The sequence below is a fragment of the Megalops cyprinoides genome, chromosome 18 (assembly GCF_013368585.1).
Source record: "Megalops cyprinoides isolate fMegCyp1 chromosome 18, fMegCyp1.pri, whole genome shotgun sequence".
Taxonomy (NCBI): Eukaryota; Metazoa; Chordata; class Actinopteri; order Elopiformes; family Megalopidae; genus Megalops; species Megalops cyprinoides.
In genome coordinates, this window is record NC_050600.1 from 17,291,654 (window position 1) to 17,305,015 (window position 13,362).

At 39.4% G+C, this 13,362-nt stretch overlaps 1 protein-coding gene across 3 annotated transcripts; it reads right to left on the bottom strand.

Annotated features, from left to right (window-relative positions):
- Positions 1–1,281: 1,281 nt before the first annotated feature.
- tec (tec protein tyrosine kinase) lies at positions 1,282–13,154 on the bottom strand. Of its 3 annotated transcripts, none has more exons than XM_036551174.1 (18): positions 13,059–13,154; positions 11,924–12,113; positions 10,365–10,469; positions 10,164–10,245; positions 9,454–9,582; positions 8,565–8,614; positions 8,100–8,293; positions 7,431–7,496; positions 6,995–7,049; positions 6,276–6,355; positions 5,640–5,773; positions 5,297–5,371; positions 4,998–5,169; positions 4,533–4,749; positions 4,300–4,364; positions 3,954–4,072; positions 3,696–3,853; positions 1,282–2,005 (listed from the first exon to the last, which is right to left on the bottom strand). In XM_036551174.1, the coding sequence occupies exons 2-18, from the start codon at positions 12,098–12,100 to the stop codon at positions 1,934–1,936; spliced, it is 1,950 nt and encodes a 649-aa protein (XP_036407067.1). In that variant the 5' UTR covers positions 12,101–12,113; positions 13,059–13,154; the 3' UTR covers positions 1,282–1,933. The 3 variants fall into 3 exon arrangements, with proteins under 3 accessions (XP_036407067.1, XP_036407066.1, XP_036407065.1); XM_036551173.1 differs by lacking the exon at positions 13,059–13,154 and adding an exon at positions 12,798–12,908 and having other exon boundaries at positions 10,365–10,466; XM_036551172.1 differs by lacking the exon at positions 13,059–13,154 and adding an exon at positions 12,798–12,908.
- Positions 13,155–13,362: the final 208 nt, after the last annotated feature.

Here is a 13,362-nt window from a genome sequence, read left to right on the forward strand (position 1 = left end):
ACAGATCGGCGAATTTACGCAGCAGGTCATATTGATCCAGAAATAAACATCGTTTTATGGAACTAACTTCCCACATTAACAATATGAATGTACTTAACTGGAAGCATCAAAAGTAAAGGGGATCGACATTTGTAAAGTAAATAGGTAGACAGTGGGTAGATATTATCTTCCCCACTCTGTGTAATACCTACATTCATATACCTTTGTAAATAGTGTAAATGGGTTAAACATGTGAAAATAGTCGCGATTGTTTGAAATACCAGTAATCCAAAGAAAACGTCGACTGATGCCTACAGGCAATAATTCTGAGTATTAACACTTAAGATATTTTCCACGCCATTTGCTTAACCATACAGTGACAGTGTACATTAAGTAGAAATAACAAATGACTCCTGGTAGGAATCATGATATCACGCTGTCTGTCGTGAGAGCCTTCTACAGAGACATTGTCATGACTCGCGACACAAGGCAACTAATCCAATATACACGTTTGAGAATATTTTATTATTAAAGAAGTTCTCCAACCACGACTGGTAATTCTACAAGACTGGAAACACAACTGACACAGCTTACTGCATATTTCTGGATCTTTTCCATAAATACTGGAGTTGTCATTGATAACTCAATGATGAAACACACTGCACAGATTCAGGGTTTAATTGAGTGTACATTATGAGTGTTCAGTCAGGACTGAACATCCTTATCAGAAAAGCAAGGAAGACATGTTAAAACCTTCCGAAAAACTTTAGCTCCCTCTACAGGTAACAAGCTGTGGGCGACCATTTAAAGAAGCAGGTTATAGAGTGCTTATAATGGGTACCTACTTTGTACATTGGAATTCAAGAAAATATCTTTTATATTATTTAATACACACGAGAGGTCACAGGAATTATTACAGCTGTTAAACAATGCAAACCGAAGTGGTCCAATGTAACATATCCAACAATTTTATTGTTTTGCCATTTCATAGATATATGAAAAGATGCTCTGGCAGGCATCTGACTTTATGTCACTTGGAGAATCAGAGTCAGCTGCCAGAACAAAGCGCTTACATATGAAACACAAACACTAACACAGTGTAACAAAGATAGACTTCCTGAAACAATGTCACAAGTTATGTGGACATAAAGGGAAAAGCTGCAAGAAGCACATGCCTGAGAACACCTCTCATCTGTCTTTAAATTTAACATAATCTAACTTGCATCATCTTTCACTAAAAAAGGCAAAGTATCATCCCAGCATTAACAAATCAGTAACAAAAAGGAAAGCCATGGCTGGACTGTGTTCAGTACATTTTATTTGCATAACAAGGGCAACGGCCTCCAGTTTCACATTTGAAGACAAAGTTAACATTAGTGTGACAACAATCATGAGCATCAAACATGCGGCAATTAAAATTAATACAGTAAACAATATGAATTCACTGACTTAATAAAATGTGTAGGGAAATGTTTTCTGTCTTACAGTGAGCGGCGATATGAATTTGTTTTTTATCTAATGTGATGTCAGGTGTGTGTGTGTGTGTGTGTGCGCATTTGTGTCTGTGTCTGTGTGCACGCATGTGGTGTGCATATAAGTAAAACAACAACTAGCTGCAGTATGAACAATTAAATTCATTCAGTTTTACATATCCATACAATCAAATGTCAGTGCAAGTCAAAATACATGGTTGCAATGTGTCCATTTACATACTCAATGTGTCCATTTACATACTGTTGTGCATTTTAATGCTTGTACCTGTAGTTCAATACAGGCCACTTTAGTGGGGCTGAACCCTTTCATGATGCTTTTATGACAAGCATAATCTTATGACCTTGAATGAAATGTAGGCGGATATGGTATTCAAACGGCTGGGTACCTAGGTAGAAAACAGAAATCCATCTCATTTTAAAAAGTAAAGTGAGGTCTGACACTGTGTTGTTGTTGGTTAGATTCAGCTGTCCTCTTCCAAAACATCTCTGATCATAACACAGATTTCTGCAAATGTGGGCCTCTCCTCCGGTTTCTGCAGATAGGAATAATCAGAGGGAAAGGGGAAGTGGTTACATTAGGGATAGGAAGGGTCAGACGTGTGGCAGTTGTGGCCAACTCACAAATGAGAAAAAGGAGATGCATGAACTATCCTTACATACTGTAGCCAAACAGTGCAGGCATCTACCCTGTGTAATATACTTCGATACCCCTTTGGACAAAGATGAAAATTTAGAAAAAAATGTAAACATTTTGAAAAAACGTTGGTCTTCTATACCATTTAGCATATCCTGTCTCCATAATAAAAAGCACATCATTTTGTGAGACCACATGAAGATACAAAATGTCACTTTAAACCTCTCGTTTTTAGGCTTTAATTTCCAGGCTTAAGAACCTGTTGAGCAGCACACCAGGCACTGTGTTGTATGGAGTAAAAAGCTGTGCCTTTCAAACCAAAGTTTTCATCATTTTTTCAATCATCCAAAATTCCACTGGTATGAATACCAATCTACACTTGATGAATGCACAATGTTTGGGTTTGAGAAATCATCATTTAAGTACTTTTATCAATTTAAATTGAAACACTTTTTTACATCAATTTACACAAGGCAAATGCATGCAACCAATACATGCACTGTCCTGACATGACTCATGTTCTACAAAGCAAAATGCCATGCATTCCAACTCTACATGCAGCCACCATATCTGAAAGGCATAGCTCAAACAGTTTGCTTCATGGCTGTCTGTTTATTGACATGCCCATTCTGTGCATGCTCAACCAGAGATTACCTGCCGGGGAGTATGCTGAACATTTACATCCAAGATATTACCATCAAAAGTCATTTTTATCAATATAAATATTTTTATTGTTATGACGTTTATTAGCAATGTCAAATGATTACTATTGCAAAGTACAAACTATGCTATCATTTACAGTAACACAAAACACCTCAATTAGGTCATACTTGATACCAATGTCATATGACTACACAGATTTGACTCTCTGATGTCCATAAGCCTGTTATATGCAAGGGAGGTTTGTGTGCTTTTGTTCACACCTCCTGGGCAGAGTGCTGAATGAGGCGGATGTGGCTGGCTATGCCTCTTGCTCTGTCGGCCTGCTCTGTTTGTTTTCAATCGCTGACTGCCAGGGCATGTAACCCCACAGGCTATTGTGTTACAGCACAGGGCGCTGTGCTGCGCGCTGCCAGACCTCAGAGCCTGAGGTGGGACAGGCTCTGCGCAGGTCTCGTCAGCCCACAGACACTTCCCTTTTCAATATCACCTCAGACCTGCGGACAAACTGGTATACTGGACATGCCTACACAACATCCACCACCATGGCAATGTGAATTACTGAGGAATGGCTTCGGGAATGGCTCTGAAGATGACATCATACATCATCATACATCACTGAAACACCTTCCGCCTCCAGCTAGCTAATTTATGCTGACAGAATTAAAGGTTATAAGTAATTTTTTATGTCCTTTGTCTTGACCAATAATGAGCGCAGTAAAGTGTGTAAAGCCTATATTAATTTTGCTTTCAATGTTCAGTTAGATTTCTCACATCACATCCACATGCAGCAGGTGACATGTGTTTGTAATTTTGTTTTAACCCATAACACGTTATTTTTAAAGCGTTTAATATTTTACATTACACACTTTGGAAAAAATGATAGCAGGGTCAGGTTCAGAATCAGTAAATCCAGAGTGACCACCTACCTCATGCCAGCAGAGTTGCATGATGTCATAGATCTTAGGAGTGGCCTTTTTCGGTCTATACAGGCGATGGCCTTGAGAGACCATCATAACAACCTCATGGTTTGGGTTTTGTTCAAAGGGCATTTTCCCCTCTGTGAACACCTCCCACATTAATACACCTGAAAGTAAAAAAATGCCCGAAAATGAACTTAAAAAGACACTGTCCAATTATAGTCAAGCGTTCTATGTAAATATCAAAACTGTGATGTTAACTCTTACCAAAGGACCACACGTCCGACTTGCTACTGTATCTACAGAAATTGAAGACCTCTGGCGGAGACCACTTAACAGGGAATTTGACTCCATAGGAGCTAGTGTACTGATCATCTAGGACGTACCTACAGATCAGAAGAACCCCAAAGTTCATGTCATAATTGCATGGTAACAGGCTCCGAATAATAATGTTGAGGCAAATTTCTGACACAAAGAGATGTAACAGGTTTATAATTTTCAATTAATATGTTAGGAAAATGTTGCATTGGTCATGTCTTTTGTTACCTGATCTCACACGACAACACAAAAAACACACACTTAACATATCTAAAGGCATTTAACTCGACAATACCTTGCCATTCCAAAATCCGATACCTTCACCACCAGGGAATCATTTACTAAGCAGTTCCTCGCTGCCTGTTGAAGATACGAAAAGTAATTTTAAAATGCAGACAGCATGTCTATCATAACATCTCTGAATTTCCAGTCTGATGTCTGTTCTTTTAAGGATTAAACAAGCAAATATCTACCAACAGACACACGGGCACCTTGACTGTAACACAAACAAGCAGAGAGGATGTGTACCAGGTCCCTGTGAATGAACCCATTCTTCTCCAGGTGCTCCATCCCTTCGCTCACGTCCTGGCAGATGCTGAGCAATGCCTCTGTGCTGAAGTTCCCTCGCCTCTGCCTGATGTAGTTCAGGAGGCAGCCGAGCTCCATGAACTCCGTCACGATGTAGATGGGCTTCTGCTGCGTGCACACCCCATACAGCTGCACCAGCTTTGGGTGGGACAGTTTCCTGTTGATGCAGATTTGTTTTGTATCCTTGAGCACACCTGATATCATTTACATAATGCTGCATAATTATCACTTTTTAGTATTTTACAAGTACTTGGAGGACTTAAACGTGAATTTGGGATATCTGAAACATCCACCCCATTTCACACTGCCCCACTGCGGCCACTGGCTCTGAAGTCTGACGCGCAATGACAGCATGTGCAATTCCCAGCACACCTCAGAGCTGGGACAGCATCTGCTCTGACTCACATCATGACTTTGGCCTCCTCTATGAAGTCCTCCTCGTACATGGCCCCCTCTCGGATGGCCTTTATGGCCACCTTGTGCTGCGCTCTCCACTTGCCCAGACGCACCACCCCGTACTGCCCGCTGCCCAGCTCCTTCATGAAGGTCAGGTCTGATGGGTTTATCTCCCATTTTTCTGGAGAGGAGGGAAAAAAATCACATCACAAAGTCATTAAAAACAGGTTTAATGTAGACAGCTAAAAAGCTCTCAGTGTGGTTTAAGTGAGCTGCTTCTAAGAATGCCTTAACCAAAAGATGGCTACCGTAGCTGAATCCCGCTGTGGTCGGGGCCGATCTCCCTTGCTTTCCCACTGGATAACGGAGTCTGGCAACAAGACCTGCATGGCACAATACACAGCCACTTAAAGACAAACTCACAAATGCACCATTGTTCTAAGGGGGGCAGTAATCAGAGAGAGTGTATATAAATTAAAAAAAAATGTGTACCCTAGGACTGCCAGAACAGATATAATATCAGAGAGCAGTTTCTATTCATTTTTTTATTTGCAGCTGCAATTTATTTTCTGCAATAGCACACCTATATCCATTCCTCAGAAGTGCCTCAGCCTTCTCTTGTTAATGGAGTTTTTTGATGTCCATACTTGCCTGCCGCATTGTGTTGGTGGTACTCAATGAGCTCAGGAATACTGTTGAAGTGATGCTTTTCTGCCAGGTAGTATTGCTTCGGCACAGTCTGTGTCTCTTTAATATGGTAATGTCTAATGGAAGAAGCACCTTCTCTGGAAAGAACAGTTCAGAAGTGTTGGAACCTTTGCATACAGACAGTTTTAACTTATTTGCAGCAACATATTTTGACTAGATAATTCATTCACCAGATAATTCATTCACCAAATGGTATAACAACCATGTATCACATTAGAACCTGGTATGCTATTTGGGTATGGAATATGCACATTTGAAATTTGACATCAACCAACTCAACAGTGAGTGAGAGGTAGTAATTTGGTTAAAGCATGGGTTCCATTGATTGGGTTGCAGCATCCATATTATTTCACCTAAAAATCTGCATTAAATCTACAAGACGGTAATACATATATTACTCATCTCGATTTAAAAGTAATCGGTCCATTGTTTCATGAGTTTAATTTGCTCAAGTTTACAACACACATGAAATGTCAGAAAATCTATGTCATACATGTCAAGAATATACATGGTATGTTTCTTGGGAAGGGTATATGTCTGTAACATGTCCATTATGGTTATGATGACTCTTATGCTCACCCAGCGGACTTTGTGTACAGAGAAACAGTGAACGCTTCACGGCTACTTGAGTCTCTGACCATGAAGCCCCCTTCTTTATCCTGTAAAGTATGACACCATGGTTAAATGTGTGTACATGTGGATGCATGTTTTCACAGATTTAAAATATAATGGTTTATGACAGTACTGAAATGTAAAAAGGGGCATGGCTCCAATGTGATTTTATGAAAATATTATTTGTCATTTTAACTTTTACTATGTTGTATATCTTGGGCTATTTTTTTAGATATTGTTATTGAGTTTACCAATTATTTACTCAATCTATAAAAGCAGCAAAGAGACTGCTTTCATTCGTCACAATACCTAAATGAGATTATTTCCCACACTAAAGACAAGGAAATCAACACAGAGTCCAAAATGTTCATAATAGTGCTAAAATTTTCACAAAAAACTTTTGATCCTAAAAATGATCCTGTGCACAGTTATGGATAGCATTTGTACACTCATATATATATATATGTACATATTTAACATAGATTGGGCAGTTGAAAAGCTGAATCGAACTTTAAAGTATGGAACAAGGATAGGCCACACCCTGGCTACAACACCTGACGTTAAGTTGGACTGTAACAAGTATAATGTTCCACAAATGACATTGGGCCTTGTTTTAAGGGCTGGATTCTCTTCATGTGTTTTTTGTTCAATGCATTGGCTTAACTCACACGAGCAGGCACACATACCTCTTTTCTAAGCAGCTGTTCTGCTTGGTTTCTGTTTACATTTTTGCAGTACCAACTAAAATAAAAGAAATCAACAGATATTACCTCAATTTAATGTAGTCAGGATGCAAGATGAAATCACACTAAATTAAGACGGATATAAATTGTTCTCAAATTCAGATGGAAAATATCAAATATAAAACTATCAACACAATGAGACAAACATGATCATATCCATATTGTCTGAAAACAAAAAGTAGCAATATCTGCTGCCACGACAAACCAATCCATGACATGTTTATTTATGCAGAAGTTTTAACTAAAATAACACATTACATAACAAAGCACAAACACAAAACACCTAAAATACTTAAGTTGTATGTGATGATATTTCATGTCTCCATAAACCATAAAACAACAAACAAAATAACCCACATAAAATGTGCCAGACACTTACACATACTGGTCAAGGTGACCCAATTTCTTCTCCGTCACATAATTGCTGGGGATATATCCTTCCTCTCTAAAATGACAGCACACACATTAAAGACTGAAATCACCTTGAAATTTTCAAATCTATTGATCAAAGATGCATTGGCTACATATTAGTGCCCTTTACAAGCTAGCTGTGACAATGATGAAAGAGAGCCTTACAAAATACAAAATGACATGACTCTGGAAGCCACATTTCCTCTTTAACATGAATAACAAAACAGATGATTTCATCCATTGTTTTTATATGTGTTCCCGTTCTTGGCAGCAACTGAAGAACAGCCCCTGAAAAGGATGTGTCCTTCCTTCACTCTCTCCCCAAATAAATGACAAACAGTCAGTTTGATTCCCTTGGCACTGACCAGTAGTAGCAATGTTTTGCCACTAGAGAGCAAAGAGGTCAGCTCAAAAGCCATGCAGGAGTGTCTCTATTTGAATTTTTGGGGTTCATATGAATCAGCAAAGGAGGTGTGTGTGTATTATTATTCTTTTTTGTTATAATACTGTAAGTCTATGGTCCAAATGCACCACTTTTAGCACAAGGGTGTGTTCTTTATGCCTGAGTGGGTTCCCAACAAAGCCACCGCACACCTGCCACTGCTGTTCTGAGAGGAAATCTCTGACAGTTACCTACCCATATTTATTCCGCGCTTTATACCAGTTCACGTCACACTTCTCAACGATCACATACTCTTCTCCCTGGACCAGGGTCAGGTCTTGGGTCTCCATTCCGTCGAAGTCATACAGGGCGATGACCACTTCCTCCTTAGCTTCCTCCTTGGCCTCTTCGTCCTCCTTTGGTGGTGGGGGTGGCGGCGGCCGGGAGGACTACAAGGGGGAAGTGACAGTTCAGTGCCGGCACGGTTGGGTGTGCGTTAAGAGGAAGGTTATTCTGAGTGAAATTCGAGTGACGTCTGTTTGTTTAACTGACACCCTCTCAATATAACACACGTATAATGCATACAGTGTGCCTCCAAGTAACCAACAAATCCACCCAGACGAAAGATTTGTACATACCAAGTGTGTGTCTGTTGCTCAATATTCACAATCAGATGAGTGAAACAGTTCCTCTATGTGGGGTGGAAAAATGTAGAATTACCTTTCCTGTGGTTTCATTTCCAGGAATCGGTGGAAGAGGTTTTCGTGAAACTGAAATAAGGAAACACATTCTTTATTTGCTTCTGCTAACTCAGCTCTCAATGTGTGCTTTAGGCAAAGTCCTTGATTGCATCCACATGTCAGCCTGCTTAAAAATTGATCACCACCAGATCTCTACCAGGCAACCACAAGTGAAATGCCCCCTCTGTTTTTGCTCCCAACTCCCAATCCCAATCTCATGATTAGGCTGGGTGCTACAAAGGCTTTACAAGCATGTGCTGTATTAAAACAGCCTTATTTTACATTGTATGTTAACTTAATAAGGAAATTACAGAAAGAAATATTCAGTAAAGTGCAATTTACTCGGGGTTTCAGATGTATCTTTTCTACAGTGCTTTGCCTCAGCGTCAAAAAACAGCTAGAATGGAATGGAAGAGGTGGACATTGTACAGAGTTGTTATTAATTGATAGGTAAGTCTGCTATGTAAATGCCTGATGTAATAATGTATACTAATGTGCTGAAGTATCGATGTTGAGGCATTTTGATCAATTTAGTACTGACTCTTAATGCATGCCTTAGCTTGTTTGGGAATAGGACAACATAATAGTCACTATACTATACTAACACTATAATAGTTATAAGGCAGTGAATTGGAACGTTTTCCTGAATGCCAGACCAGTTCACCAGTTCACTCCCCCAAGTCTAATGTATGCATGGACACTGGACAGCGGACACTTGGTATGACTGGCATAGCATGGTATCAAACAGTCTTACCGAAATTTGGCCGCAGACTATTTCTACATTTTCAGCTGTTATTAGTCAATAGTGGAAGTTCCCGTGCTAAAAGTGTGAAGATCCCACTAATGTAGCACACTCTCTTTGCTCTTACTGTCTCCAAATAGGTTGTACTCCTCACACCCTGGTGCCAGTTTCTCCGCCTGCCGACAGCACAGCCACAACCCGTCCTGCCAGAACTGAGGGTGAAATTTGGCCACGATTGAGTTATTCTGCTTTATCTCTGCAACACAAAAGCAAACATATTTTTAGATCAGCTGAAGGTAGCTTTATGGTGAATATGACAGATAAATATAACATCACTGCCAGACACAGGAAGTTCCAGTGATGGGGAGTCACAGAGTCTGCTGCCGTTATGTCTCAGCTCTAAGTTGTGTAACTAAAGTCATTTTTCGGACAGAAGACAAACTGGCGTAAACTGCTTGCTATTTGCAATATGACTGAAGAATCAGCAAAACTGTACCAATGCAAAAACCGAACCCTGAGAAAATATTTTGTTGGTCATATCCGTTTGTACATTTGTAAAATTCCTGTGAGGTCTAGACTTGGCATGTACCATAATGCAAACACTTTTGCAATACAAAATTACGTTTGCTGAAATCGCACAGTCAGTTCCATATTCAGATTACATTTACATGTTAAATGACAGTCACAAATTAATTACTACTAATCGACAGTCAGAGGTGCCCTTTAACCTCATGTATGTTGAGTTCATCTCTAGGTGCTACAGGACAGTACCAATTGCCTTCAACATGCTCAGCCAAAACAATACATAAAAATCAAGTTAGAATTACTCATGCTTACCCTCTTTCATATTCTGAACCCACACACTTCTACTCTCATTGCTTGGGGCAAAAATGTACAACGTACTGGTATCGTACACAACCTGAGGGGAAGAAATTAATTTTTTTCATACAAAAAACATAGTTTGAGTGACTAAGAGCTATCATGCCACATTCATCTGTAACCTTTTTACTAGAATGAAAAAAATCAATGAGTGTGTACCTGAAATGGATATTTATTCTGACAGGGAATAACCACACCTCCATTCTTCACTATCTCCACGCACTTGACCTTTTGTAAATCGACAGAGCCCTTTTTAGACTTCTTCTGTGAAAATACACAAAAATATGTAACGCACTGTTGAGAAGAATTCTGCAAGGTGACAAAAAATCATACTGACACGCATTGATTATACAATATAATTCAACACTACTCATTCAAAAACTATGCAAATAATATGTTTTTACTGTTGGTCACAATGAAAAGATTGTTCAAAATATATTAGCATAACTGGTTTGTATATTCATTTGAAAGTTGCTCTAGATAGTGTCTGCTAAGTGAGTAAATGTAACATAAATGTTGGAGTCTCTCTCTCTCTCAGTCTCGCTCTCTCTCACTCCACACTATGTAAGTGTCAGAGTGACACAAAGAGTGTGAGACAAGCTTTCTCCGCACTGCCTTGTCTGCCTGTTCTGATGCACATGTAGCTATTCTACAGTGGACTCAGAAGATGCAGTGCAGTGAATCCTGGACTCCCTGGGCTGCAGTTTTCCAGCGGCTAATTTCTGGATGATCATTCTGACCCAGCGTGTTTTCAAACACTGGACATAGAGCCTCCACCACCTCAAACTGCAGTCTTAATTCTTGCAATCTTTATGTAAAATCACATGCGCCATGCTTCCGACCAGCTAAATATATCATAAACCTGGAAATGGGGGGATGGGAGGTTTGTGTGAAAGCAGAAGCTTCACTGACAAGTTCTTTTTATTTTAAAACAATTTTAAATGTCTGTTGTTTTGAACCTGCCATGGACATAATGGAAACATAAAGTGTAAATGCCATTGTTAGAGATGTTTTGGTTCTCTTCTTAAGATACTATACAGATAGCCCCACAGATACAACTAAACAAACTCTCCTTTTCAATTACAGACATTAACAAAATACTAATATAGTGAATACTAATTCACTGAATCGTGATGAAGCATCATATAATATTGCATGTGGACACCTAATCACAAGAAGCATATTTACTGTTGTGTTTTCTGATGATTTACCACATTACCCTGATTATGCTGTCAGATTTTGACATCAATTGTTGTGGTCTTTGCTGAACACAATGTATAAGAATTCCACTCTCTAAAAAGAAAACGTTCAAGCATGGAAACCCATGCTTTGAAGCATGGGTTTCCACACAATGCTATTTCAGCACTACAATACTGACATCACGCTTCTTCACAGCCCTAAGTGATGCAACAATATGGACTGACTTCGAATAATGGAAATCTGTCGTTTTAAGGAGAACGTAATTACAACTCACTAGGCGGATGAAAAGACACCACGATTTAAGGAGAATGCACACTGCAAAATTAAAACAGCTATGGACAGTGTGTTTCAGGGAACAAGACAATGCATTCAGAGGCACCTGTACAACCGACAGGTCCTCATGCAAATAGCATATGAAAATGGATTTGTCGGGAATGGCCAAATTCAACGGCAAAAATCCAGGAGTCTGTCTATGATGTAAGAATTCAACGCCGCATCATAACTAAGGTCAAACTCACCTCTGGTGAACCTTCATAATATGTTAGCCTAGTCTTTGTTAACACAAAGACCCTCTCTTTGTAGTTCAGCGGTGAAGTCCTTTTCTTTTGCTGCGACCGTTTTATCAAAGTTTCCTCTAAGATTGGTTCTGAATTCATCTTAACCTCCGGCTGTCTGTTGTTCCTGCCATCGAACATGCGATCAGTGGAGCTGAGAAAAGCAGAAAAAATATAGCGCCCTGTCAGTATATGCCTTGACATGCATTACAACACGAGAAAAAAAACCAAACAATTAATTTTAGGGTGAAAGGCTGCATTTATTTATTTTTTTTTTTTTTTCAGTTAAACAACCAGTAACACATCAAATGGAAAGAACAAGTTAAAGAACGTAAAACCTCTGCCTAAACCAGTTTTGTTTGTTTTAATTATAATGCCCTAGAGCAAACGTCCCAAGCGACTTCAGAAAAAACGATTTAAATTAAATGTGCTTACACTGAATTGTTTAAACAGTAAAACCTTTAAACAGATGTATACATTTTGTTTCCTTTAAATGCTTCTTTATTTCAGATGAATTATCATTTCGCCCTGGAATCATCCAGTACAATTAAACATCGTTGCGTCCTCACACCTGCTGCTTCTAGCGTACTATGCCATCAACGAGTACTGTAAGCGTTTTCGAACTGTCATTTTCCTGCCAGCCTCATTAAACCATGCGAATCTAGTATAGTCTACAGAGACACTTGAACTTTAAAGGTTTTAAAAACACCAGAAGAAGAAAATGAAGGCATGCTTATCAAAACAATAAATTAATAAATTAAACTGCTGATCAACGGCTAACAGCTTCCAAATAGTATGTGCTCATATATTCACATCGAACTACGAGGCATTCACACACCTGCCTAAGAGTGAGTTCCTGGCGCTACGGCTACGGAACCATTCCATTTTCTCAATATGGATAATTCCATAAACCAGTGGTGCAAAGGTATTCGCTCTAACGCCAGTACTAAATCGCTAGTCTAATTGTGAATAAACATAGTTGCTGCAGTCCATAACCTTTGCCTCGGTTAATTTTAAACCGCGTCAGTAATGATTAACTTCAGGATCTCCTACGCGTAAATATAATCCTACATATCTTGACGTTCACGTACTCTCTTACCTTAAAATTAAAAGTGCAATTTCGTCGCAATTTCAATACTGTTGGCAAATTAGTGAAACTGAAGTGGAGTCCGAACATAAGGAAACGGCAGCAGGAAGCCCGTGAATGCAGTTTTATGTGTTCAAGGAAGTCGTGGGGAACAGGGTGTGATAGAGTTTAGTCGTGCTCAATTTGACTGGCAAATAAGCCTACTCACAAGAGACGTGTGGGGCCTCATGATATCGACTGATGATGCTAGGCTATTATACAGCATCCAGATTGATACGACCTCTGCACTACCACCAAGGCTACTTATATTTAACAC

Excerpts from the sequence above, each read along its gene's own strand:
- tec (XM_036551172.1), bottom strand. The coding sequence starts at position 12,844 with ATGGAATGGTTCCGTAGCCGTAGCGCCAGGAACTCACTCTTAGGCAG. Across the intron at positions 4,073-4,299 it reads TCGGATTTTGGAATGGCAAG|GTACGTCCTAGATGATCAGT; the intron begins GTATTGTCGAGT and ends TCTGATCTGTAG. Across the intron at positions 3,854-3,953 it reads GTCGGACGTGTGGTCCTTTG|GTGTATTAATGTGGGAGGTG; the intron begins GTAAGAGTTAAC and ends TTTTACTTTCAG.